This window comes from Dioscorea cayenensis, chromosome 4, assembly GCF_009730915.1.
Source record: "Dioscorea cayenensis subsp. rotundata cultivar TDr96_F1 chromosome 4, TDr96_F1_v2_PseudoChromosome.rev07_lg8_w22 25.fasta, whole genome shotgun sequence".
In the NCBI taxonomy this organism is placed as follows: Eukaryota; Viridiplantae; Streptophyta; class Magnoliopsida; order Dioscoreales; family Dioscoreaceae; genus Dioscorea; species Dioscorea cayenensis.
The window spans coordinates 21,286,406-21,311,373 of record NC_052474.1 but is presented as its reverse complement, the minus strand read 5'-3'; the positions used below and the strand labels follow the sequence as shown (position 1 = coordinate 21,311,373).

Below are 24,968 nucleotides of genomic sequence, written 5' to 3'. Positions count from 1 at the left end.
TTATTGTTCACTAAAATTATATCTATCCGGTATTTTAAATATAAGAACAGCTAATATTTTTATTTTTTTAAAAATTATTTTATATAGTCGAGAATGTTTTTCTTTCTTTTTTTCCAATCTTTATTGTTAATAACTAACGTTAGTATCATTTCCATTAAGACTCGATTTATCAATTTATCTTCTTAATGTGGTAGACTGTTATGATTGTATTTTATGTTTATCTAACTAAATGTTGATTTAAGTAAAGGCTGCTGATAATCTTATAAGAAAAAAATTAATTAATAAACATCAATTCATCAAAAATAAGGAAAAAAAAAAATTTATTTTTTACCGGAATTGATAAGTTTATAAAAAAAAACTAAAAAGTTCATATAATATAGGCATTTTCAGCATATCAAACTTGTCACAACATGTAAGCTCGGGATCAAATCGTAATTTTTTAAAAAATAAAAGCCTTGAAAAATAAAATACTATTTAGATTATTTATCTTCAAATATATAATTATTTAAATAAAAATAATACATAAACATATTTCTAAAAAATAATATTCTAAATTCTAATTAATAAAAAAATAAAAATTTTCTCAAATTTAATCTTAGGATGTCACGGTGCGTACGATCCAATCCATCCAATATCCTTCTGACACGTCAGCAGCCTTTTGTCGGAATACTAAGCACTCTTGTTCTAAAGCTTGGCCCATTTCTCTCTCTCTCTCTCTCTCGCTCTCGCGCTCGCTCTCGCTCATCGGCGGCGCCGATCCAGGACTTCGGAGGTTTGAATCTCTCTGTATTTCGATTTCCGTGATTCGCGATTGATTTGAAACCCTGCTGGAATTGTTTGTGATTCTTGCAGTCTCGTTTCTAGGTTAATTTAGTGATTCGATTGCACTGGATGTGTTTTTCTTCGTATTTTTCCGTGTATTTTAGGTCTTTTTCTTTTTGTTGAATGATCAGAATCGAGGTTAAATTCTGGAAAATTTTGCATCTTTTATGTTGTATTTTGTAACAGTATTGGCATGATTGTTACTGGATTTTTGTGCTGGTTTCGTGCTAGGTTAATTTAGTAATCTGATGACACTGGATGTGGATTTCTATGGATTTTTTTTTTTCGATTTATATTATTTTTTTTGGTATAATTATATAATTCGATTTCAATTCTTGGGAATGTTGCATTGAAGTTCGTTGTGGATAATGAATTCTGTGGCGATGTTGGTATGATTATTACTCGATCTTTGTGCTGATTGAGTGCTAGGTTAATTAGTAATTGGACGACCCTGGATGTGGATTTTCTTTGTTTTTCATTGATTTTAGATGTTTTTTTTTTGTTTAATCATCCAATTCAATTTTAATTCTCGGAATTGGTGCATTGAAGTTCATTTTTTATGTTGAATGTTGTGCCAATATTGCATGATTATTACAGGTTTTTGTGCTGATTTTGCGCTATATGAACCGTGAACGCCAAACCATGTTTGGTAAATGATGCTTTTTAGTGATATTGAGTTATTTTCGTTGTTTGATTTGGTATTTTGAGTTGTTTGATATGATTTTGTCGTATTGTTTTGTTGTTGATGGGGTTGGAAGGGAACTCACAATGGAAATGACAAGTTGGATGTTTGAGATGATAAACCAAGGCCTTCATACCAATCTGTTGTTTATTAATGATATAATGGAATTTGGTCTTCTTTGATTTCTTGCTTTTCAAACTTTCAATTTTGTCAATTCTCAGCTCCCTTCCTCACTTGTTGTTCTTGCTTCTTCTCTATCAAAATGGTATGTTTTGAACATTGTCTTATTATCTTTGTTGTCGTTTTTCCTTGAGAGTTCTGATTGGACGAAAGGTCATCCAATGCACAACAGCCCCATTACTGTGGTTTCGGGAGAGATTTAGATTTTTGGAGGGCTTGTTATCTTGTATGCAAACACAATTCTTTCTTGACAAGTTGATCCAATGGAATGACTTCTTCAAATATTCTTTCATCATCTTTTGTTTATTACATTTATTGAAAATATAATGCGCCACTTTGATCAGCAATTTTATGTTTATAATATAATCTTTGCATTCATTTCTAACGTACAACTTTCGCTCTTTAAATGCTATAGTGCTTCCTTTCTTTTATTGTTTACGATACCTTATTTGTTGTTATATGTTCATCTGTTGTGCAATATTGAAGCAGATTAATGTGGATGTTTACGGAGGCAGGCTTTCAGTCTGTTTAGAAATGAATTAATGGGCCGCCAAGAAAGTTTGGAGTTTTATCTAAACCTCTCACGGAAAGAGCTTCAAGGTCTATGCAAGGGGTCTAATCTTCCTGCAAATAGAAGTCATGTACAATTAGCAAAATCTCTGGTTTCACATTTTAAGGTAAACTCATCTGCTGTTTATTGTAACCTACTTACTGGCAAGGAGCAGTTCATTTTCTTGATTTCATGCCATTCTCTACTGAACAAAATGTCTAAACTTGACTCTATATTCTGTTAAGAGGAAAAATGGCAGCTCGAAACTCTCAAAGGACCAGGCAAGCAATAACAAAGGAAAAAACAACATTCCAATAAAAAATACCAAAGGTTTGTTTTGACATCTATTTGTGAGATGCAAGTTGTAGAAAACACAGCACAACCTCATGAACGAAATCCTTTATATAAATGCTTTAGGGGTGATTGAGAGCCAGAGTGCTTATCCGGAGTCCAATGATTGGCGGCACTCATCAGTTGGCATTCAGATTGACAGGAATGGTGGCCTGGAAACTCAAAATTCACAAAAGGTTTTAGTTGCATCTCTATCCATTGTTTATACTTTTTCTTGAACATGGACATATGTAATGTGGTAACCGATTGCATTTGCATGTCTATTCTTGTTGTTTATATGCATAATATGAAGTTTTCAGGTGGTTGTTGTTTCCTTATGTCACATTATTTTGTATGTACTGATTTAGGTATTTAATTGCAACCCACATTTCGTCCATCCATGCCCTTCCAGAAATGAAAGAGCAGAAAACTATAGTAGCTCTGCTTGTTTATTGCCTTCAATTGCCACCAATGTCCAAGATATCACTGGAATTATTCAACCTGCTATTGAGTGCTGTGATTGGAACAGAAATGAACCTCAGAAAGCCATAATGGTTGATTGCGCCAATGACAAAACTAGTAACTCAGCACCAGTTTCCTGTAAGCGTAAAAGAGTTTCTGATTTCTCCAAAGACAGTGGATTTGTGGCATCTGTGGTTCCCACAAAAGCTGCTCCTTCCTTTGAATTCTTCATGACATCTGATGAGGGTATTAACCTCCATGTTGATTTAAACTCAAGCCTATCTGATTGGGTTGGCCGCTTGAAGAATGATGTTTGCATCTACCAGGAATCTCAGCATTGCAAATCCATGACTTTGGGTGATCATATAAGGGATTTGTTAGATGCAGAGGACCCTATGAAAGATTCCTCAGGTAAGGTGGGGAAGGACTGTCAGAGTGGTGCGGCGGAGAAAAATAATGGATGCACCAATTCTTCCTCGAGTTCTGTTGTTAGTGAGAACTGCCATGCTGAAGCCTATCTGACAGATATAACCATCATAACCTCAGGATGTTTAGCAGGCAATCAAATGGTTGGTGCTTCATGTACAACTCATTCTGATATCCTCAACAATGTGTCAGTTAGCATTCCATCTTGTGCAAGGGACAAAGATCTGATGCTTCAGGAATCTATGGAGGTAGCCTGTAGCATGCTGAAGAGCAATAAATCAGTGATTGATGCTTCTGTTAAACCTGCTGAAATGACAGATATTTTGAATCCTGATGGTAGAAAAATCTCGAATGCCGTGGAGCACAAGAAGGTGAACATTCTTAGTGTTGGTTCTGATAATGCAAAAGTTAATCGTCTAGATAAGGAAGTAGTTGCTGTTTGTGAGAAACAGAGTCCATCAAAGTGCAATGCACTTCAAGATAACCTTGATGTGTCTTCCTCTGGCAATCTGAAACATAGTGGTGGAGGATCTCAGGTATCTGCTGATGGAGTTCGAGCAGGAGGACTGTCTGAAGCTTTAGACTCTAACAAGAGTTCGTCAGAATCAGATTGTTGTCAGATTAATCAACCATTATTAGACCTTCCGATGACTGATGCTCAATCAGATGTTGGGTCATCTGACAATATGCTCAACGGCCATCCATGTTGTAGTCTTGGACCTTCTGCTACTGAGGTTCCAGTGTCAGCTGTGGATGATGAATTGGTATGAGTCCTTTCCTCTAACTTGGAACAATATACCATGGTTGGATAGCTGTTCAAGGGACACAAATTGTGATGCTATGCTTGATGCAGCTTCTCTTTAAATTAGGTTTGAGATCAACTTTTATGCATTTTTTTTTAATTGACCTTCTAGATCTTCTTCTGGTCTGCAATTTGATGAATAATGGAACTATTCTTGTTTCAACAAAATTATTTTTCTTTATGGTTATTGTTTCACTATGTCATTAGTTATTGATTGAGTAACACTGGTTTTACTAAATTTTAGGTGATTGTTACTTCACTTCACTCCCATGTTCATATAATCAACCGCTTGTCACCTGAAGGTGTAAATGCCAAAGTTTTGAGTCTTCTAAGTCATCTGCACACCTCCTTTGCAATAGCCCTTAAAATATGTTAAGGATATGACTTTCTACATTCCTTTCTTACTCTACTTGTTCATGGACTTATGTTTGAAGCATCACTTTCGATTCTCAGGATATGGGTATGGAACATTCTGCAGATAGTCAAAGTAACTTAAAAATTTTAGATGATTCCTTTTGAAATTTGTCATTTGAAGATGGTATGGAGATTTGGAAAATAATGAAAATTTCTGTGCTAGTTTGTGATGTAGAATATGGTCTACCCTTTTACTTGACATGGATTAGGGCTAGAAGTCCTCTAAGAATTAAAATTATATAATTTCATGAATTTAGGTGTCAAAGGTAGTTCCATAATTTCATATTTATACATGTACTAAATGTAGTGCCGTTTTTATTTATTTATATATATTTTTTAATCCTATTCTAAGTGGATTTTATCAATAAGTCCTACCTTTATCAATTTTATTTATAGTTAGGCTTTATTAAGGTCTCCAATATCTATCAAAGAGAGATGAATCTCTTCTAAGAAATCTGAATTAGTTAATGAAGGGATTCGGTCTGCTTTAGCTTCATCCTATTTTTAAGGTTGTGATTGTCTTTGTGATGGCCTAGAAAACTATATGAGATAAAGGTATTTAAATCAAGTAATGCCTTGGATAATTCACTTAAAGATCCAATTTCTTATTTTCTACCTCATTTGAGAATGATACGAAATCACAACTGTTCATAGTCATAAGATATATGGAGGCAGCGGAGATTTGATCAATGGCTTAGTTCTCATGGTATTAACTTCTTTCTCCATGTAATTGCCCTCCCTTAAAAAGTATATAATTACTAAATAATTATTTTTTTAGAGAAAAAGTATATAATTATTAGCTAAGATAGTTTTTAATTTTTTTACAAATTACCTGTTACATGTGTATACTCATGTAGAAATCCTAATTACTAATTTATAAAAAATTTAGAATGGCAATTAGATTTTAGCTTATATATATACACACATTGCAATATTAAAATATTTTTAAAAACGTACAAGTACCCACTTGTGACTATGGGTACTAAATACGTATCACATGAGCTAAAAAAATTTGAAGGATATCATTGATCAGAAACAATCTATTTGTAAAAATGACGATCATACATCTGGATCAAAGTTGTTTCAAGTGGTTGCTTGTCTATAAAAAAAAACACAAGGAGAGGCCTAGCCTTTATGTTTATCATTATCCGTATATAAGAGTTACCAGAAATGTAATTCCGTGAGAGTATTGCGGCAAATAACTGGAGTAGTAGAATTAAAGATATGTAGCTTGTTGAGGAGATGAAGAAGCCAAGAAAATTGTAAAGTTGTAACAATTAAGCCGTTGGCTTCAGCGCTAAAGCTGTGTCAATCATCTCGAAAAGGTAGGATTATGGAGGATCAACCCAACAAATTTGGTTAGAGACCATATCAAGAGGCTTATGTCTAAATGTGTTGATTGAGAGAGTCAGTTAGGATAAGGAGTTTATCCTTTTTAATGCCATGGTGGAATGATGGGGTTACAATGAAATATAAGACTAAGATTTTTTTTTAGTTTAGATCTTATGACCATATATTTCAATTTCAAAATGGAGGATGGATCGGGTTACAGCATTTGGATTATAGATTTTGCCACATTAGTACGATTTGTTAGATATTTACATAGTTGTTGTGCGACTTATATATGGACACTTGTTGTGAAAGAAAATGGACATGGGCAATGCAATATAAAGATTTTTGTAACGTGTTTGTTGCTAAGGTTATGTGTACAATAAAATGCAAAAAAAAATTTGTGATGCATTTGTTGCACAGTTCATGCTGTCACCCATCATATAGGACCAAAAGATAACATTAATCCTTATCCAATGCCCTCCCATGGGATAAATTTGTTACACTCTGGGTGAACCTTTGTTTTTATCCATTTAACCCATTTTTTTCTTTCTTTCTTTCTATGAGAATATATCTAAATTTTAATTTATACCCCTTATAAAGCTTATTTCGCATTAAGATAGTTTATTTAATCTCATTTTTATAAATGCTTGTGAAATTTGCAATCACAAATATATCCCTTGATACATTTGTAATTACATATATGCCCTTGCATTGATATGCATATTTTTATCGAAATATGGTAACAATTACAACTTTTTTAAATGGTATATATGAAAAAAAATGTGTTAGTATATATACATATAGACACACATGCATACACACACAGAATATTTTGGTTATTAGAAGTTTACTTTGTTATAAAACACTTCCAAACTAGTTTGCAATTTATTTTTGGATGTTAGTGATTAATACTTTGATTAAAATAATTTAATACTGGATAATTGTATCTTTACAATAAACATTAATGCCTTAAGATACTGAATAAATTAAAATCATATATTATATATTAGGTTTCTAGCATTAATATTTTGGAAATTATCTCACATAGTAATGGCATTTTTGACATTTGGCATGGTGTACTTTTTTTTTTGTGGTTTATTGGCGGCGTTTTACCAAATATAGATACATAGACAAGATTCTTTTTTTTTGTTTCATCCCTCTTTACGTTGTCTTGCCCACACTATTCTATCATGCGGCTATACTCTACCCAAGTGTTTGCTACAGCTAAATTTTAGAATCGAGATACGTGGCAATATATGGGTACATACTTATTTGTCCGTCTGTTTGTGTGACGCTGCCAAACCCTATACATATGTGAAAGCTTACATCATATGTACCATATAAGTAACTTGCTTAGTAGTTGAGCATGGATCCAGCAATGCACTTCAATGTCCATATAAGTGGCTTGCTTAGTAGTTAAGCACATGCCATTCGCACTCGTGCATGGATCCAGCAATGCCCTTCAATGTCCATGTTGTTTGAGCTTATATGCCAAACTCATCACCAATAAGAGACTATAGATTCATTTCTCATGCATTTTTCTTGAAGGATCTAATAAAACCCTTTGTTTGTTGTGCTTTTTCCTGAGTTCTCAACTTATGTTGCCCATATGTGTGGACACGCCTCTGAAACTCAAGGACTCTCATTGCCCAAATCATAGCTCTATTTTTGAGTTTGGGCCAACAACAGAACTTATGGATATTATAGTTTGTTCCCAGTTATAACCTTATATAATAGTATCAGCTTAGAGCAGACTAGGAACACTAGTTTCGAGTGACAGACCTTTGATGAATTGCAGTTTACTTGCCAAATGTCTAGGAACATTATGAGAACACCCCTGTTCGTCTTTCTCAAAATTACAATCTTGCACTCTCAAATCCTATTTCTTTTTCAACACTTTGTTTATATCTCCCCTGGAAACATTGTGACCTTGAGGGCCTCATTGGGTATGCAATGTGGTAAATATGGCTAGGATGACATGCTATGTTTGCGTTCTCTCTATTTCTGTGCATTTAGTTTTTAGAAATATGAATTTGGTTGTGGTCATTGATCTTCCATTATGATTTGTGGACATGCAAAGGTCAAAGCTACTACACTTGGACTGCAAAATGTGATCCTTTTGATGTTAGTCTGCTTATGAAAATTTTCACATGGAACATTGCTTTTGATGGTCAAAGAGGCCACCAAGTAAGAGCACCAAATGATAACTTTAGCTGTGTAAACATCAATAATTTTGAGTATCAAATGTCAATAAAATTGAAACATGGATTTAAATTGAATTATTTTTTGTGTATGCAGGATAGGAGCATTGAGGGGAGGGAAAAAGAGAGCTCGGAGTAATCTCTGCTTTAGCTAAAGTTTATTGCTATATTGATTTTAACAAATTCATACTGACATAAACTTTGTTACTTGATTATGCAGATGCTCACAATTTCCTGGCTTCGTAGTTGAGAATGGCAAGAAACCTCACAGTTCAAAGACAACAGAGGAATTCCAGAGTAAGAAACAACACTCTAATGGTGAAAGTAAGAGTGGCGCTGTTATGAATTTAAGAAGCACAGAAACTATATGTGATTCAGTTCTTCCCAGGAGATCTTCAAGACTTGTGTCTAAGGTTTAATCTGATGATTCTGTTTCTGACCACTGAGAGGTAATATCTTCTGATCTCACGTGTACTTGTGGTTTTTATTCAGTTGATTGCTTTTGGCTTATATTTGTTATCAATTGGCTATGCTGGAATTGAACTGAACTTAAATGACCCCATTGTTGTAAATTGCTGCATTATGCTTATGAGATACAGACCTTTCATTTCTTAAGTGCCCTGACAAAAATGATGCCAATGATTGTTAAAAATTGTACAAAGCCTATGATTTGGGTGATAACTTATATTTTGATAACCATGTAGTTATTGACACGTAGCCCCCCTTGTCTACGTCCAAATGTATGAACACTAAGAAGTTTTGTTTGCCCATCTAAAAAACAAATAACTGAGCGTGGACCATTTGCAAGCACATACTTACATGTTTGAAAATGGGTGGGACTAAAAACTAGCTGTTGGCCTTGAATGTGTAGTTAAGCATGTGCTTAAACACCTAAAGTAAGAATTTTCTATAAACTCAATATTTTTTCTTTAGATTGTTTAGTAGCAAAGAATTTCTTGGTTCTTCAGATGAGTATGTGAGACTTAACAACATGGACATTGAAGGGCACTGCTGGATCCATGCAAGAGTTCATGAGATGCAGTTTGCTATTTTGCATTTTGCATCTACTTTTCATACCTATATACATTATTGTGTAATAATTTGGTTTTCCTTGATCTAATTCCTAACCCATGCATGTGAAATTCACTCCAGGATAATAGTATAAGACAGTGTCGCAGAAACTTTTGTTTCATAATCACTAATGTTTCTACCAACTGATAGTAATATTTAGGTCTCCTGCCATATACCTTTATCTTACACTGTCAACCTTGTCCCCTCTCTTGTAGATTCAAGGTTGTTTCAATTTGTAGTTCTATGATATTTCCTTTAAATATAGATTCTCTAATATACCTGAGATTTTCTTTGATTCTTCAGTTCTCAGTTTTTTATCTGTTAATTTTTTCTTGTATTCCATTGATTCTTCTATCTTCAATATGCTCTTGATTTACCATATTCATATTCTGACTCTTATTTCCTTGATGTGCAGTGCAATTAGTCAAAGCTTATTACTTACATTTGCGAAAATAATTAAAAAGGAAAAAAAGAAAAAAAAAACTGAAGATGAGTTACTCTTACCGGAGACTATAATTATTTCACAGCAGAAGCAGAGGCAATTTGTACAAGCACACTCAACATTGCCCTTCCCCTTGTTGAAGCTGACTGAAAGGGTGGAATGTATGTTTTGGGTATTATAAATGTCATAATTCTTCATTCTCCATTGGTTAAGAGGGGGAAAAAAAAAATAGAAACTTTTCATTCATGTTTGCATGTGGACGTGATACACTGAATTTATCATGAAATCAGCAGAATTAACACACTTAAATTTCATTTAATATTCGTCAGAGATCATGAAAACTTTTGCAAAATAGGTTTGTGTGATGTTCTTACATGTGTTACTTTCTTTTAGTTTTTATTTAAGAGAATGATTTGTCTTCAAAGTGCTGATGGTTTGAAACAGGTTTATTACAGTATTTAGTGCCCACAAGATTTGTGTTTTCAAAACAGGATTGATGTTCTTCTTGTCCTCCAAATTGGGTGGTAAGATTTTATTTCCAAATTTGATAAATATTATTATAATTGATATGATTTTGATTTGTTGGTATTTGAAGTTGGATGAATTTTGACTCTGGGTCCCAAATTTTATTTATTTATTTTTTTACCGTGTTGAGGGGATTTTATATATCATTTAATTAAATGTCATGTAATGGAAAAAAAAAGCAAGAAAGCCGAGCCCTACAAAACTAATAAAATATGCCCCCACGCAGGATCGAACTACGGACCTTCAGTTTACAAGACTGACGCTCTACCACTGAGCTATAGGGGCTTGTTTTGTTAGCATCTTAAAATTTTAATATTTGACTAATTCTTTATATTTGCCCCCTCCAAATTACAACTAATTTTTCCCCAAATAATGTGTTACAACTATAATATATATAACAATTAGAAGGAAATAAAGTGTTCGGTTGAATGAAGAGAAACAAAAACAAACTCCTAGATTATATGCAAACATTTTCTTATACTCCAGAAAGTTTATCATATTATTATTTAAATATTTTTAGATAAAATAAAAATATAAATAATTATCCATGATTTGTCCACGTTCCTCTAATAAAATTGATACATAAAGAAAAGAATTTATTTTTGTTTTTAATTGTAGTATATACATACAAACTTGATTAAATAATCTATACATATTATTAAAGTAGATGTATAGTTAACTCGAGAGCATTTCAAAGGAATAATTTTTACTTTTTAATAACATTTAAGTTTTTATTTATATAACTTATGATATTAATAATTAAAAAATATTAATTACATATAATTATTTATGTAATAAATTTTCATAAAACCTTGAAAATCCAAGGTATAAAATAGTTTATATTGTAGGAGTTATTTAATTATATTATTTTATATATGATATTGTTTTCAAAACTCCTCACAAAATTTTTAAAATTTCCCGATACGAAGCTGGGGAAAATGCCTAGTAATAAATAAATGCTAATGTTTTTTTAGAGTGTATTTGGATATCACATCTTCAAAGGATTTATAAGCGAGTAATTAAGCATAACTCACTGGCGTATCTACTGCAATTATTTCCATAATTAAATTAAATAAAAGATAAATCCATAAAACCTTTTCATTTATAATTTCTCAACTAAATTTAACCATTATGCTATATCGGGTTTGGATCTAAGAATGAGAACAAAGATCCGACCCGTTTAAATCTGCAGCTATAATAAGTAGCCGCTACCTCCTCTCTTTGCTTTCCGATCGATCGAGGTTCGAGTTTCGAGTTTCGAGTTTTCGGAGCACCAGAGACGAAGTAGATGTCCGGAAGGTTGCTGAGAAGGGTTCTCAAGGAGCAAGAGGAGCAGCAGCTCCATGACCAGGAGCTCGATGAGGAATTCGATGATTCCCCTAAGCGTGGAGCTCCCTCAAGGAACCTCTTCGATCTCCTCGGTGACCAGGTCTCTGTGCTTTGAGAATTAGGGTTTTTATCGTCATTGCTTGAGATTCTTGCTGATAATGATAGTGGTTGTCATCTTTATTGGCTTTCTTTGTTGTTCTGTTTCAATTCCTTGATTTTTGCTCTTGAATTTGATGGTTAGCGACTAGAATTTCTTGTCTTGAACGTGTTGCTAGGTAGGAAAGATTGTCTTTTTTGTATGATTTTTGATGTGATTATAACTTTTTTAACCTTAAATCAGATATATATATATATATATTTTGTTTCCCTTTCTTTTTGTGCTTTGATCGATATTCTTGGAGGGATAGTTCTAAGTTTGTGGGATTTAAATTTCCATGATAATGCTTCTAATTTAATTTGTATGTTTGAATGGGTGTGTTATCTGGCTTTTGCATTTCTGGTTAGTTTTTTGTTCTTATTGCTTTAATGTGGAAGGAGATTGCTCTATTTCTTTTCATATGCTCCAATCTTTGATTGAAGGAAGGCAAAATAATATACTAAGCTATTCTGAGTCTCATTCCCTTTATTGGTTGAAGTTGAAATTTTGGATTGTTTTGATCTGAAAGCTGAAAATAAAATGATTTTAGTGCGAGGGAAGATGTGATGTGAAAGAGGAGTGGGAGGATAGGATGCATATGGTGCTGAAACTTGTTTCTAGTTGGCACTTTCTTCCCCTCCTTTTCTGTTTTTACTGATTGGGACTGTCATTAGTTATAGCATCTAATAATGGCTTCCAACAAGTCTAGTTCCATTGTTTCGCAATTCATCTCCTGATTTCTTTAATTTATCTGGAGAGCACTTCTAGCAAGTCTAGTTCCAGTTTTTTTTGCAATTTATCTCCTGATTTCTGTAATTTATATAGAGGGCACCATTTTGGTCTAAATAAGCATGGGTTTTCAGTATGACTTTTCAATCATCCATCAGAAATAAAAGCTTATGTTTCTTAATTTTGGCATAAATTTTGGGTATTTTATTGATAGCAAATTGTCTTTATATTTTCTTCTGAGATAATATAGTGCATGTTTTTTGAAATTAACAATGAATAGTGAGGTTTGGTTAAATCTTTATTACCTTTTTTCTTTTGTTATTTGAAGTATTCAGTATCTCATTGTTTTGTGAATTACTTGTAGTTGACAGTGAATTTTTTTGCAGGAGGATGTGGAGGAAGCTGATGATTTAGACAACCAAGGAGATGCTGCTGAACAAGCAGAACATGTGACTAGGAACTCTTCCAATGTAGTTGCAGCTAATATTCGAAAAACCAAGAAAAAAAAGAACAAAGGTAAAGATGATAAGCCAAGGCCAAAATCTGATGTCGAAAAGATTGAACAAATTTTAGAAGACCTATCCATCATCAATAAAGCTCCTATTCAACAAACAGAACAAAATACCACAGCCATACAGAAAGAACTTGATGAGGCAAATCCTAAGAAGCATAGTGTTTCATCCATTCTTGCTGTAGATCCCAAACGTTTAAAAGCTGAAAATGAATTAAGAAAAATATTTGGTGCCAAAGTTGTCAGTTCTTTTGAGAATAGTCATAGTGGCAGTAGTTCAAGGCAGGTACATGGTGGGAGGCGTGTAGCGCACAATCCAAGGAAGACAATTCTTGTAACTCCATCAAGCTATTGGCCCTGGTGGGATAGATCCATGTCTATGGAACTTCTGGAAACAAAGGAAGGGTTTCATTATTTCAGGTAGCTTTCATTCTTTTCTAGTTGTCAATAGATGGCAGCATGACGGATGCAATTGTTTCTCAACTTGAATAAATATAGTTCTATCTCTTTTGTGATTGACATTGCTATATTGTGTGCTTAATACCTCAGTTTGTGTTGAACAGGAGTATGGCTGATTTAGATTCCCAGTGGTTGATCATAGAAATAAGAATGAAACAAATAATTTCATGTTCATCTTTTGGCTCCTGCTAGAATATGACAGCTTGGTCTGGTTTATGTTAGCATATGATATATCCAGTGTTGAGGTTTAGCTCAAACAACTCACACCTAAAAATTCAAAAGGTGGCATAATTATCCTTGTTTTCTGTGTGTCAAATTCTTTTGCTTACTATTACATATAAAAAAAGAGCTCATAGAATTTTTGGCTATTTTAGATAATTGATGTTGCTTATTAGAAAGTTGTTCCCTTTTTGCTTGATTATTTTTTCTTAACGTGATATGATGGAACTTGCTTGACTAAATGAGTACTTTTTTGCTGAACTCTTGTTACATTCTAATATTCTGATCTTGGCTTGGTTTAATGTGTCATTGTTGCATATGGCATCCTTTATTGCTGCTAAGTTAATTTCTCCTGCAGGTATGTGCATTCCCCTTCTTACAGACATGCACAAGAAGCATTTGAAGCTGCCAAGGAGATAAATGATCTCAATGCCATTGCTGCTGTCTTAGCACATTATCCTTATCATGTTGAGTCACTATTGACTTTTGCTGAACTTTTCAAGTATTCAGGAGAGCATCAATCATCTGCTGATGCCATTGCAAAGTGCCTATTTGCATTGGAGTGTGCATGGCATCCACTATTCAGCCCATTGCAGGGTAATTGCCAGCTGAAATATACCTACGATACAAATAAGCCAATTTTCTCAGCCCTTTTCAGTCACATGAAAAACATGGATAGACGTGGCTGTCATCGTTCAGCTCTTGAGGTCTGTAAGCTTCTGTTAGCCCTAGATCATGATGATCCAAAGGGAGCTCTGTTTTGTATTGATTACTTTTCTTTGCGGGCACAAGAGTATAGATGGTTAGAACAGTTTGCAGAGGAGTATCAAAGTGATAACTCAATATGGCTGTTTCCAAACTTCTCTTATTCCCTTGCTATATGTCGGTACTATATCGAACAAGATGCGGCACCTGGAAATGAAACTTCATCAACTGGGAAAGCCACCTCTGGTGATCTTATGAAGCAGGCCTTAATGCTTCACCCATTGGTTCTTCAGAAATTAGTGGCCAAGGCACCTCTGAAGGACTCTGCTTGGACCCAAATACTCAAGCATTCATTCTTCGGATCAGCTAAGGCGGGCAGCCCTACTCTAGATCACCTTATTAACATTTACGTGGAGCGGAATTATATTATGTGGAGGTTCCCAGAACTGCAGAATCTGTTAAAGGAGGCTGCCCTGCTGGTGATTGAAATGCTGAAACAAAACAACAGTGAAGCCTGGGACTGGCAATGCGTCAGACAAGAAGCTTTTTCATCAGACAAAAATGAGTAAGGCATTTTGATCTTCTAAGACTTCTCAATTGTTTAAAAATTTTCTTGAAATTATGGACTCCTTTGTGCTCTTTATGAACCCATTTGACCTGATTTTACTTATCATTACAATCTTTTATGTCCAACAGTTTGAGTCTGCAATTTCTCAAACTCTGCTCCAAATAACATCTGAATCCTTATTCATGGCAGATATTCACATTTGCTCGTCTCTGATTTTTCCGATGTGGTACCAACGCTTCCTCCTGAAGAATTGCGCCCCCTCATGGTTGCTCCACACATGATGCATCATCATCATCATCATCATCATCATCAGATTCCCGATGGTAATGGTGAAGCAGTTGCTCCTGAAAGAGCTCCTGCCCCAAGAGATGTAGCTGGCCGCAATGCGGTAGCTGTGTTCCTGGAATCATTGCTTCCATGGGTTGATTTCGGTCATGAAAACCATGAAGACCATGAATATCCAGATGATGGTGACCAGAATTTCAATGATGATCTTCATTAGAAACATTCTTCACTAATCAGTTTTCCTCTATTTTTTCTTTCTTCCTTTTGACATTAAAATGCCTACCCATGGACAAACTTGTGGAGCTCTTCTTTTTTTCTTTTTCCTTTTTTTTTTTCCTCTTTTAATCTTTGTTCCTAAGTTATGTCAAGCGATTTATATATATATATATATATATAACAATTCTGCCTCAGGGTTCAGGCAATACTGTAGTTTTATATGTAAGGTTATTATTAAGGCATCAGCTATGGTTATATTAACTAGCAATGCTATTTCATCACGAATAGTTTGTATGAAAAATCATACAAATACTAATTTTAAAACTGGGATTGTTACTCTGGAGTTGGGAATGTTAATCTTAGTTCTAGGTTTATATTTATATTAAATTTTGTGAAAGTTATTACTGATGAATAACATTTCGAATAACATTTCTCAGTAGTTGTAAATTCTGTTGTTATTCTTCCTTTTTTTTAAATATAATTAACATCACTTATAATAAATATTTTAAAATAGAGATAAAAGCTTATTAATATTAAACTTTATATATATTTATTAATTAAATCAATTGTTCATTTCCATGCTTTCAACAGGTTCCTGCATTTTTTTCCCTAAATATTATTTTTAAATTCTCTAATTTACAACCAAATGATATATTAATTAATTATTAATTTTTTTTAAAAAATAATTAATTTATGCATTAAATATTAATAACATTTCCCCTTCCAGAACACTCCCGCGACCCGATCACCATCCCCAACCTTCGATCTCTCCTCTCTCTCTCTCTCTCTCTCTCTCTCATGGCGGCGTCATCGGCGGCGGAATCCACGGCGCATATGCTGAGGCTGGTGCTAACATGCCGGAAAATCACGGCTGAGGTGATGATCCCGAGGACGGGAGCCATCGTCGCCATGGCCTCCTCCGGCGAGCAAGAGTTTGTACAGCAACATCGAGCGCGTCTTTTCAGCCGGTTTCCGAGATCTCGTAGCATTTGGGATGCTCGTGATGCTGCGCGCGTCGGCGAGAAGCTCGGCCTCCGTCTCCGCGGCGCTGGTGTAGACGTTGTCGAGGTTGATCTTGACCTTGAGCTTTCCCGCCCTCCACACTATCGCCGCCCTCTCGCTTCCCTCTTTCTATCTGTTCAGCAAGCCGGCGTGCGTGTCGCCGGAGCTGATAAGCTCAAGTGGCCTTGAGATTTTTAGGGTTAGGGTTTCCAATTTGGGAATTTTGGGGATTTTTTTTTAATTTTAAATTTGAGATTGAAACATGAACGTGATGGAGTTATCAATGGAATTTAAGATTACATTTTAATTTTTTCCCCCCAAAATTGTATTTTTATCATGAAATTTCAAAATTTTTTTTTCTCTTTAGCTGTTGTTGCGATCATATTATGTGGAAAATTCTCAATTTATAAAAAGAAAAATTAATTTAATATTTACTTAAATTATTCCAAATTAAAATGATAAATTAAAAAGTTTGCTCCAATTTAAACATCCACTTGTAGACTTTAAAGCCACCTTTTTTTGGATTACATTAATGTGTTTTTTTTAAAAAAAAATTGGCCAAAATTATTTTTTTACGATAATATTAATAAATTTTATTTTTTCTTGGTTGTTGTCCTTAATACATTAAATTAAAATAAAAAAATAATTACTAAATATTAATATTCAATAATAATAATAATAATAATAATCTAGTAATGATAATAATAATTTATACAAATATTATTAAAATAGATGTATAATTTACATTTTTTATTTATATTATTTATAATATTAGTAATTAAAAACATTAATAATATTTAATTATTTATATAATAAATATGACTAAATTTTTAAAATCTAAGATATAAAGTAGATTATAATTTAGTATTTGTTTAATTATATTATTTTGGTTTAATTATTATATAGGTCTATGTAACTGTGTATTTTCTGCTGTTTTAGTTCTTGTAATGTTTTTAGGTACAATTAAGTCATCATAGTCGAGTTGGATCATTCTAGTCTGCAGTATAGATGAGCAAGTGTAAATTACAAGGATTTAATTATATTTAAAAATATTGCCGTGGACTAGAATGACCCAATTTGATCAAATATGAGGATTTAATTGTACCTAAAAGTATTAAAAGGATAAAAAAGAGACTTGTAAGATAATTAAACTTGTTATTTTATATATGATATTGCTTCAAAACTCTTTAAAAAAATTATAAAAACTCCGATGCGAAGATGTGGAAAATGTCTAGTAATAATAATAATAATAATTATTTTTAAATTTTTAGTTTAAAATGGAAACGAAGATGAAGCGAAAGGTCTCTCATGTCCATGGCTGCTGCTTCTCTACGCTCGATAGAGTGGGAAAAAAGCATGGCGATTTGGCGTCGGATCCGGCCGGTTGTCATCGATCCTCTCTACCACTACCAAACGAGATGCCTCTCCTATCTCGCCGGAGCTCCACTGCTGAACCGCGCTTGTGGACGGCGGCGATCGAGTGTCGTGGAGAAACCCCTCTGCTTATCACCCGCCCTGGAATCCAGCTTCATTTCCGTTCGATCCTTCGCTGCTCCCGTTCAGGTGGATTTCTAGTCCTTCAGTGATTTTTTTCTTTTGGGGATTTTTAATTGTGATTGCTTGCTGTAATTGATGGAATTGTAGGCTAAGCCGAAACCTAAATTTAGTATGAATTCCTCGGCTGGGCCTCGCTTGAATGACACTATCACTGCCCCTTTTGTCCGGGTTGTCAGTGACGAAGGTAAAGGCCCTAGTTTTGGTATCTGTTGCTCTTTTGCTAGTAAAGATGTATGGTTGTTTAGGTTAAAGTTGCATTTACTGAATTTGATTGGCTTGTAGGGCATTGTATTGTCTCAAGGCTGGAGGCACTTGATCGTGCAAAAAAGCTCAATCTTGACTTAGTTGAGGTTATTGATTTCTTTTATATGTTGTTCTTGTTCATGATCTCTCTCAACTTATTTTGTTATCATCTTGATTTCATAATTACATCCTTTCTTAGTGAAATTGGTGGTGCGCATGATGCGACTGTGTTTGAAGATTTGTAGTATAAACTAATCAAGCTAAACTTCAAATCTATTTGTAATTGTTTATGTAAATCTTTATCCCTGTTTAATTTATGTATTATGTTCAAGTCTATCATGCTTGATCTTGATCCCAGAGTTCTATTAGTTCCACAAATTTGTAAAATCCACAAATTATTAAGAAACTTGATGTTGCTATAGTTAGAGAAGAGGTTCCATGCTGAGTAAGTGCACTAGTTCTCTAGAAAAAGACTGGAAATATATATACTTGACAAACAGCCTCTAACATCTTATCTTATATGGACAACAATGAACTGTTACAAATTGTCTCATAGCAAAGATCAGGCCTCTTGCAATACCTTAGTTGAAAACCCACACTTAATCGAAATAACATCAGGACATATTGGACCAAAAACATCAGGACATATTGGTGGATATCCTAGAGGAATAATACTTGTTGATTGCTTGCTAAAGTGCATAAATGATATCAAAGCTTGAAAATGAGATAATAGTATCTATGGGAAACTAGTGCCTAATAACTCAAAAAAGATCTTTATTCATCTAATAATGATTTTTAATTATTTTTTTGCCATGTATTTAACTGATTTCATTTTCAAAATTTTTTTGAGATATTTTAAAACCAATGTGTAACATAATATCAATGTTGAAAGCTTTTTCTTCGCATGAATTTACATAATTTAAGAATGATTTGGTGTCAAGAAGCTTTGCACTGAAAAGTTTGCCTGTTCATGGAATGCAGGTTCAAAGACATGCAAATCCACCTGTTTGCAAGATCATGGATTTCTATAAGGAAAAGTTCAGACAAGAAGTAAAAGTAAAGGAACGTGTCAAAAGCAAGGTTAGTTTTATTTTGTTTTATTTATTTATTTATTTTGGTTTAAAGAAAGCTTGATATCAGGGAATATATTCAATTAATTCTTAGATAGTAGTGACTTCATGTGAATAATAGATGCTCGCCAGTGGATTTGGACAGTGTCTATTCATTTAAGCTATGTCTGAGAATGAATAAAACTGTGGTTGCGGAATTCTGTGAGGATGGATTGGAACAACAGTTATTAATTATTTAATTTGATCAATGATGGGATGATTTGGCCAATAGATAATTATTTAAAAAAAAAAAAAGATTTCCATGATTCCGGACATGAATTAGATCCCATGCGTTTAGCATAATTTGGCCAATATCTTTATTCAGCTCTGCAAAAGAGTAGGTGTTTTATGTCCTCAGGGATTCCTGACAATTTTAAGTTTCAAAATATTGAACCACACACCACTTATATATGTTGAAGGGGCTTAAGAATGATCTCCATGGAATTAAAAAACTTTTTAATTTGATTTCAATCACGATGATGTAATTAATGGAGTCTGTATGGTAAGGCTTGACTTTGCCCATAGTCTAGTTTAAATGTATACCAAATTTTAGAATTAGACTTGTTTTCTATTATGGGGTTGTATAATGGAGTTTGTATGGCAAGGCTTGACTTGCCCATTGCCTTCGTTGACTGTTTGACTAGTTTTTAAGCCATGCTTGATGATAACTGATAACAAATGCCATTCACTTCCTCTGAAACACTTTAGTGATGTGATCAATATCCATTATCCAATATCCAAAAGCCTGGATTATAATGAAGATGATGGTTTTATTAGTTTGTCATGATTTGCTAAACTGGACACTGATACTCTTTATACCATGACTAGGACTATAATCCTGCCTTCAGGGCAAGAATCGTTTTATAAACCAACTGAGAAACCATATATTTAATTAGGGGGCAAATTCTTATACATTTAAATGTTCGTAGCTGAACAACTTGTTTCAATATGAAATAATATACACATATACATATATATATATATATATATATATATTTGAAATGTAATCACTTTCATCATTGCTCATAATTAAAGTGTCAACCTGTTTCTTTGTCTAAATCCTGTTTCTTTACTATATCTGATATCAAAAATTTCTAATTCCATAAAAAATTGCCAAGATTTGCAGCACTTATCTCATTTATATTCCATGATTGGGTGCCCATGATGCAGGTTGCTTTGCGCAATGGTGAGAACAAAGAAATACGCTTTACACCAAAAACTGTAAGTTGTGCTTCTATAGCACTTTTTCTGGGCTATCATTTTGATTTAAGATACCCTTTTTTGTCTTAGTTAATTAGAATAGCCTGCTTTATATACTTAGGTATCTTTCTTTGTTGTCCTTTTTCTATTGTTCAATGGATGAAAGCCTTTGTGCTGCTGATTGAGGTCAGACAAATTATGTAGTTAATGATAAAGGTTATACCAAGTGCAGGACTAATCTCTCATCTTAGACACAAAACTCAAGCTGATCATTTTGGGTTCTCTCTAGGCAGTTGAATTGAAAGGGTTTTATTGGTTGTTTTAGTATCCTGCTAATCTGAAGTGGGATTACGCTATTATCCTTGCGGAATCTAGTTTATTTTGGGTTCGAAAGTTTTTATTTGCTCCTTTCATCTGATTTGTCAAGCAGCTACGGGACATCTCCATACAACAGGAAAATAAAATCATAAAAGGTTCATATAGTATATTAATGATCTTTGAATATGCTAAATGCAAGCTTCAAACACCAACTTCAGAATGCTGAAGATGAATTTTTATACTAAAACCTGAGTTTGGTTGGGAAATATATCAGTCGAATTGGAGAATAATGTTTCTTTCTGAAGTGAATGGAAAATTATGTGAGTTATAAATTGTTTGATTTGTATGATGAGGCTCTATTTGCCTTTAAGAATTAAGACTTGGATCAAGAGAAGAGAATAATTAGGTGATGAATTGGGGGAACATTGGGAAATTTTTACTGATGACATGAAGCTCTCAAACTTCCCTATAAAGCTTCTATTTTTAATTTGGACAAGCCATCATAGTTCCTGTTTCTGTGATGACTGAAAGCATGATCTGCAAATTGTTTTTCAGTCTATGATTAATTAATTCAGCTTGAGAAGAAAGATTATACTACTTTCTTTATGTACTATACGACAAGGACAAAATCTTTGATAAGCTTGATACTGAAATAGGTGATATGTAGATGAATAGTAAATGCTGAGTAAATCTGGCTTATGAATAATTCGATTTTGTGTGAGTTATGTAGTCATTACAGTATACTCTTTGCTCAGTTGTTTATTACCATAAACTAGTATTTTTACATTTAGCAATGGCAACATGACTCAAGAATAAACAATCACACAGCTTAGAAAATAGTGAATCTCATTATTGATTGCAAATTGAAATATTGCATATTATTCTTCTTGGTTTTTTGTATATTGAAAAAATAAAAAGTGGCATGAAACTTCAAAATAATTGTATGGCTTCTGTTTGGACCAAATTACTTATAATGACAACTTGCATTCATAAGTGGTGTATCTTGGCTGTGTCATCAATACATATGATATTAGCCTATTTGGAAGCATGCCTTGCTGAAATAAAGATTAAGGACATATGCTGATTATGGTTGTTCTTGTTCCACATCAATAGATTTACCTTTAGTTTTTTAAATATAAATGTAAAAATGCAATTAAGACATTTTTTTTTTTAAACTGTCAATCAGATATCCTGCTAATGCCATCCTTTTGCCAAGTGCTGGTCTTTTAAATAATTCACTCTGATAAAAATCTTGATAACCACCTAGTTTTCTGTCCTGATGAAAACTCTTAAATAATGCAGATAATTGCATGTTATGAAGACTCATACATGATTCCTCTGTTTCTTGTCATTCCAGTTAAAGATTTGGCTCTTAATTATTGCATTTGCTTTTCCTTCAGGACTTAAAAGACCTTAAAATGAAAGCAGACACAATCACGAGACTAATGGAGCGTGGTTACAGGGTGAAGGTACTGCAGCTGACTTTTATGGCTCATCTACTTGCCAGTTTACACATAGTGCCTTTCTTGTCATCCTTTCATTGAACCTCTCTTTCTTGATTTCTCGATTATGTAAATTATGAGTAATGAGCTGCAGTAACTACCTTTCTTTTTCACCCAGTCATTTTTCTCCCAGAAAGCTGGTCTGACTTATTTTGTCTTACTAAATTATTTCCTTATGTTGGAAAATACTAATTGCATTTGCACCTTTTATACAATCAAACAGTGTACAGCTATGCCTGCTGGAAGAGAAAATGAAGGTTTGCCAGACATTCTATCAAAAGTTTTAGCGCTGGTAACAATCTTTAAATATCTACACACCTTTTTTTATATTGCTGACTTTCATGAATACAGCACTATGGCTTGTTAGATTTCTAGTGAGTTGAGTTTTTCAGTTCCTTAGAACATCAAACATTTTATATGAAACAGATTGAAGATGTCTCTATTGTGGAGAGTGGTCCACATGCTGAGGCAAGCAAAGCTTATGTGATTGTCAGGCATGTTAAGTTTGCAGCAAAGAAATCTGGAAAGAAAGTCAGCGAGGTTTTAGAAGCTGCAAGTAAAGGAGTTCCTAGTACCAAACAATCGGGCCAGGATGATACTTCATCCCAAGATGAAGAAGAATGGGAAACAGTTGATGACAGTTCAGCAATTGAGGTTGAGGACTTCAATGATCAGATTGAAGCCAAAGCCCAGTCTTTCTCTAGTGTACCTCACACCTCCGAAAGCTCACCAAGCAGAAACTTCAGTAAGGAACTTGGCTTATCTGGATTTAAAGAAAAGGATTTCAACAGAATGACTGATCCCAATTCCATTAGAAACAGTAAACTTGCTGGTTTTAATCAAAACACCAACACTCCCCGTCCTGCAGATAGATCTACAGAACCTTCTGTCGTGGAAACCAATAGGTATGCTAGACAGACTGATCCCAATGGGAGGTTCAATCAGGTAAAACCAACACCTAGAAGAGCCAGTACAGAAAACCCCGTCTTTAATCAGGGAAGACAGCAACCTCCCAGAAACACGAGCGAAGGACAAGTTCAATTTGATCCAAGGCAAAGACAGCCTAGCCCGAGGAATCCCCAAGTTCAATCTGATCCAAGGCAAAGACAGTCTAACCCAACCGATCCTGTTATTCCATCTCCGCGTTATGGAGTATTCATGTCTTCAAAAACTGCTAGTTCAAGTGATGCAACAGTAAGTGAGCCCAACAATTCATCAAAACCAAGTTATGGTATATTCAGCGGTCAGAAGGTTTCTGCTAATCAGGGCATTCAAAATCAGGGAAAGCTTGGTGAAACTAACTCATCACCGCGGAGCTATGGAATTTTTAGTGCAGGCACAAACATTGCCTCTGCTGAGAAGAAGAACCCGGCAGATGCTACTGCAGATAAACCCGGAAATTTCAATGCTGGTAGAACTAGCTTCGGAATATTTAGCGAGCCAAATCGTGCCGCATCTAGTGATCAAAGGAATACCAAAGATGCAAATAATCCTAATCCATCACCTCCGAGGTTTGGAATTTTCAGCAGTTCTAGTGATCAAAGGAATTAACGACGATTAATCTCTGTTTTTACTGAATCAATCCATCATTCAAACTATTTCGGCTGTCGATCAAGGTTAGATCTTTGAGACTATCAAGATACCATAACTTGTTATGAGTTTGAATTTAATCAATAGGGAAAGCCTCTGCAACCAGCCACAGAACCTTGTTTGGTTCACAAAGGTACCATTTTTGAAATCCAAATAAACTGTCAATTTCTAACAATTTCTATGGAGATCTTGTAGGCAATTTTTGGGCCTAATATAACAAGCATGTTTTCTTTTTCTTTTCTTTTTTTTTTAAATTTATTTTTCAAAGTCAGAGGTTTTAGAAATCAGTGATTTATATACACTCTTGGATGCTGTTGTAGCATTATGGATGATCTGCTGCTATAATTTAATATTATCATCATCATTATTATTATTATTATTATTATTATTATTATTATTATTATTATTTTATTATTACTATTATGTAGCACCCATATGTTTATCACTTGTTGAGCTACCTCATTATTTCTTATTTAATTAATGCATTTATTGTTTCCACATGGAAGTTGGTCATGACCATTTATATTTGTCTTTTTTGTCTTCTTTTGATGTCTTTGAATTCAAAGATGATTTTTTTTCTTCTCTTTTTTATTTTTTTAGGGAATAGTTTCAGGACTCATGCAATATATTTTGTCACATGATTGAATAAATTTTTTTAAAAAATTATTTATATGTATATTTTTTAAAATAATTTATCACCCACCACCTCAATAGTGAGTAGTTCATTCTCTGTAGGTTTGGAAGTTTGTTAATAGTGTGTTCAATTTTTTTTTAAAATAAAAATAAAAATAATTTATGTAAACATAGTTTATTCTCAGAACTAACAAGGTATGGTATAGTTTTGCCAACTTAGGGCAGACAAGTACTGCCAGAACATGTTCATGCTGTGCCCTAACTTTTTTGTATCTTTAATTCAATCTAATCTCACAGAAAGTGGCTTTCTTTCTAACTCTGCATTCAATCATATCAACACTGTCCTTTTTCTTTTTTTATTTTTCTTTTTCCTAATTTTTAATTTTTAGACTTAATAAGTAATAACACTCAACTCAAA

At 33.7% G+C, this 24,968-nt stretch overlaps 4 protein-coding genes and 1 non-coding gene across 6 annotated transcripts; 4 read left to right on the top strand and 1 right to left on the bottom strand.

The window, feature by feature from the left end:
- Window positions 1-677: 677 nt before the first annotated feature.
- On the top strand, window positions 678-9,932 carry LOC120258400. Of its 2 annotated transcripts, XM_039265786.1 has the most exons (8): window positions 678-772; window positions 2,174-2,361; window positions 2,480-2,564; window positions 2,652-2,761; window positions 2,933-4,216; window positions 8,299-8,336; window positions 8,422-8,650; window positions 9,688-9,932. In XM_039265786.1, the coding sequence occupies exons 2-7, from the start codon at window positions 2,227-2,229 to the stop codon at window positions 8,618-8,620; spliced, it is 1,851 nt and encodes a 616-aa protein (XP_039121720.1). In that variant the 5' UTR covers window positions 678-772; window positions 2,174-2,226; the 3' UTR covers window positions 8,621-8,650; window positions 9,688-9,932. The 2 variants fall into 2 exon arrangements, 1 of the variants encoding a protein (XP_039121720.1); XR_005535987.1 differs by lacking the exon at window positions 9,688-9,932 and having other exon boundaries at window positions 2,933-4,321; window positions 8,422-8,514.
- Window positions 9,933-10,452: 520 nt separating this feature from the next.
- Window positions 10,453-10,524, bottom strand: TRNAT-UGU. Its single transcript has one exon. It is a non-coding gene; the product is annotated as a tRNA-Thr (tRNA).
- Window positions 10,525-11,475: 951 nt separating this feature from the next.
- Window positions 11,476-15,744, top strand: LOC120259224 (transcription factor 25). The gene is made up of 4 exons (XM_039266794.1): window positions 11,476-11,668; window positions 12,820-13,364; window positions 13,981-14,892; window positions 15,085-15,744. Exons 1-4 carry the CDS (start codon window positions 11,528-11,530, stop codon window positions 15,395-15,397), a joined length of 1,911 nt encoding a protein of 636 aa, XP_039122728.1. The 5' UTR covers window positions 11,476-11,527; the 3' UTR covers window positions 15,398-15,744.
- A 374-nt stretch (window positions 15,745-16,118) lies between these two features.
- Window positions 16,119-16,764, top strand: LOC120259250. The gene has a single exon (XM_039266825.1). The coding sequence runs from the start codon at window positions 16,195-16,197 to the stop codon at window positions 16,585-16,587; it is 393 nt and encodes a 130-aa protein (XP_039122759.1). The 5' UTR covers window positions 16,119-16,194; the 3' UTR covers window positions 16,588-16,764.
- Window positions 16,765-17,710: 946 nt separating this feature from the next.
- Window positions 17,711-24,153, top strand: LOC120259407 (translation initiation factor IF3-1, mitochondrial). Its single transcript, XM_039266999.1, has 8 exons — window positions 17,711-17,961; window positions 18,043-18,139; window positions 18,238-18,305; window positions 19,180-19,278; window positions 20,478-20,528; window positions 22,226-22,294; window positions 22,551-22,619; window positions 22,754-24,153. The coding sequence occupies exons 1-8, from the start codon at window positions 17,713-17,715 to the stop codon at window positions 23,876-23,878; spliced, it is 1,827 nt and encodes a 608-aa protein (XP_039122933.1). The 5' UTR covers window positions 17,711-17,712; the 3' UTR covers window positions 23,879-24,153.
- The last annotated feature ends 815 nt before the right edge of the window (window positions 24,154-24,968 follow it).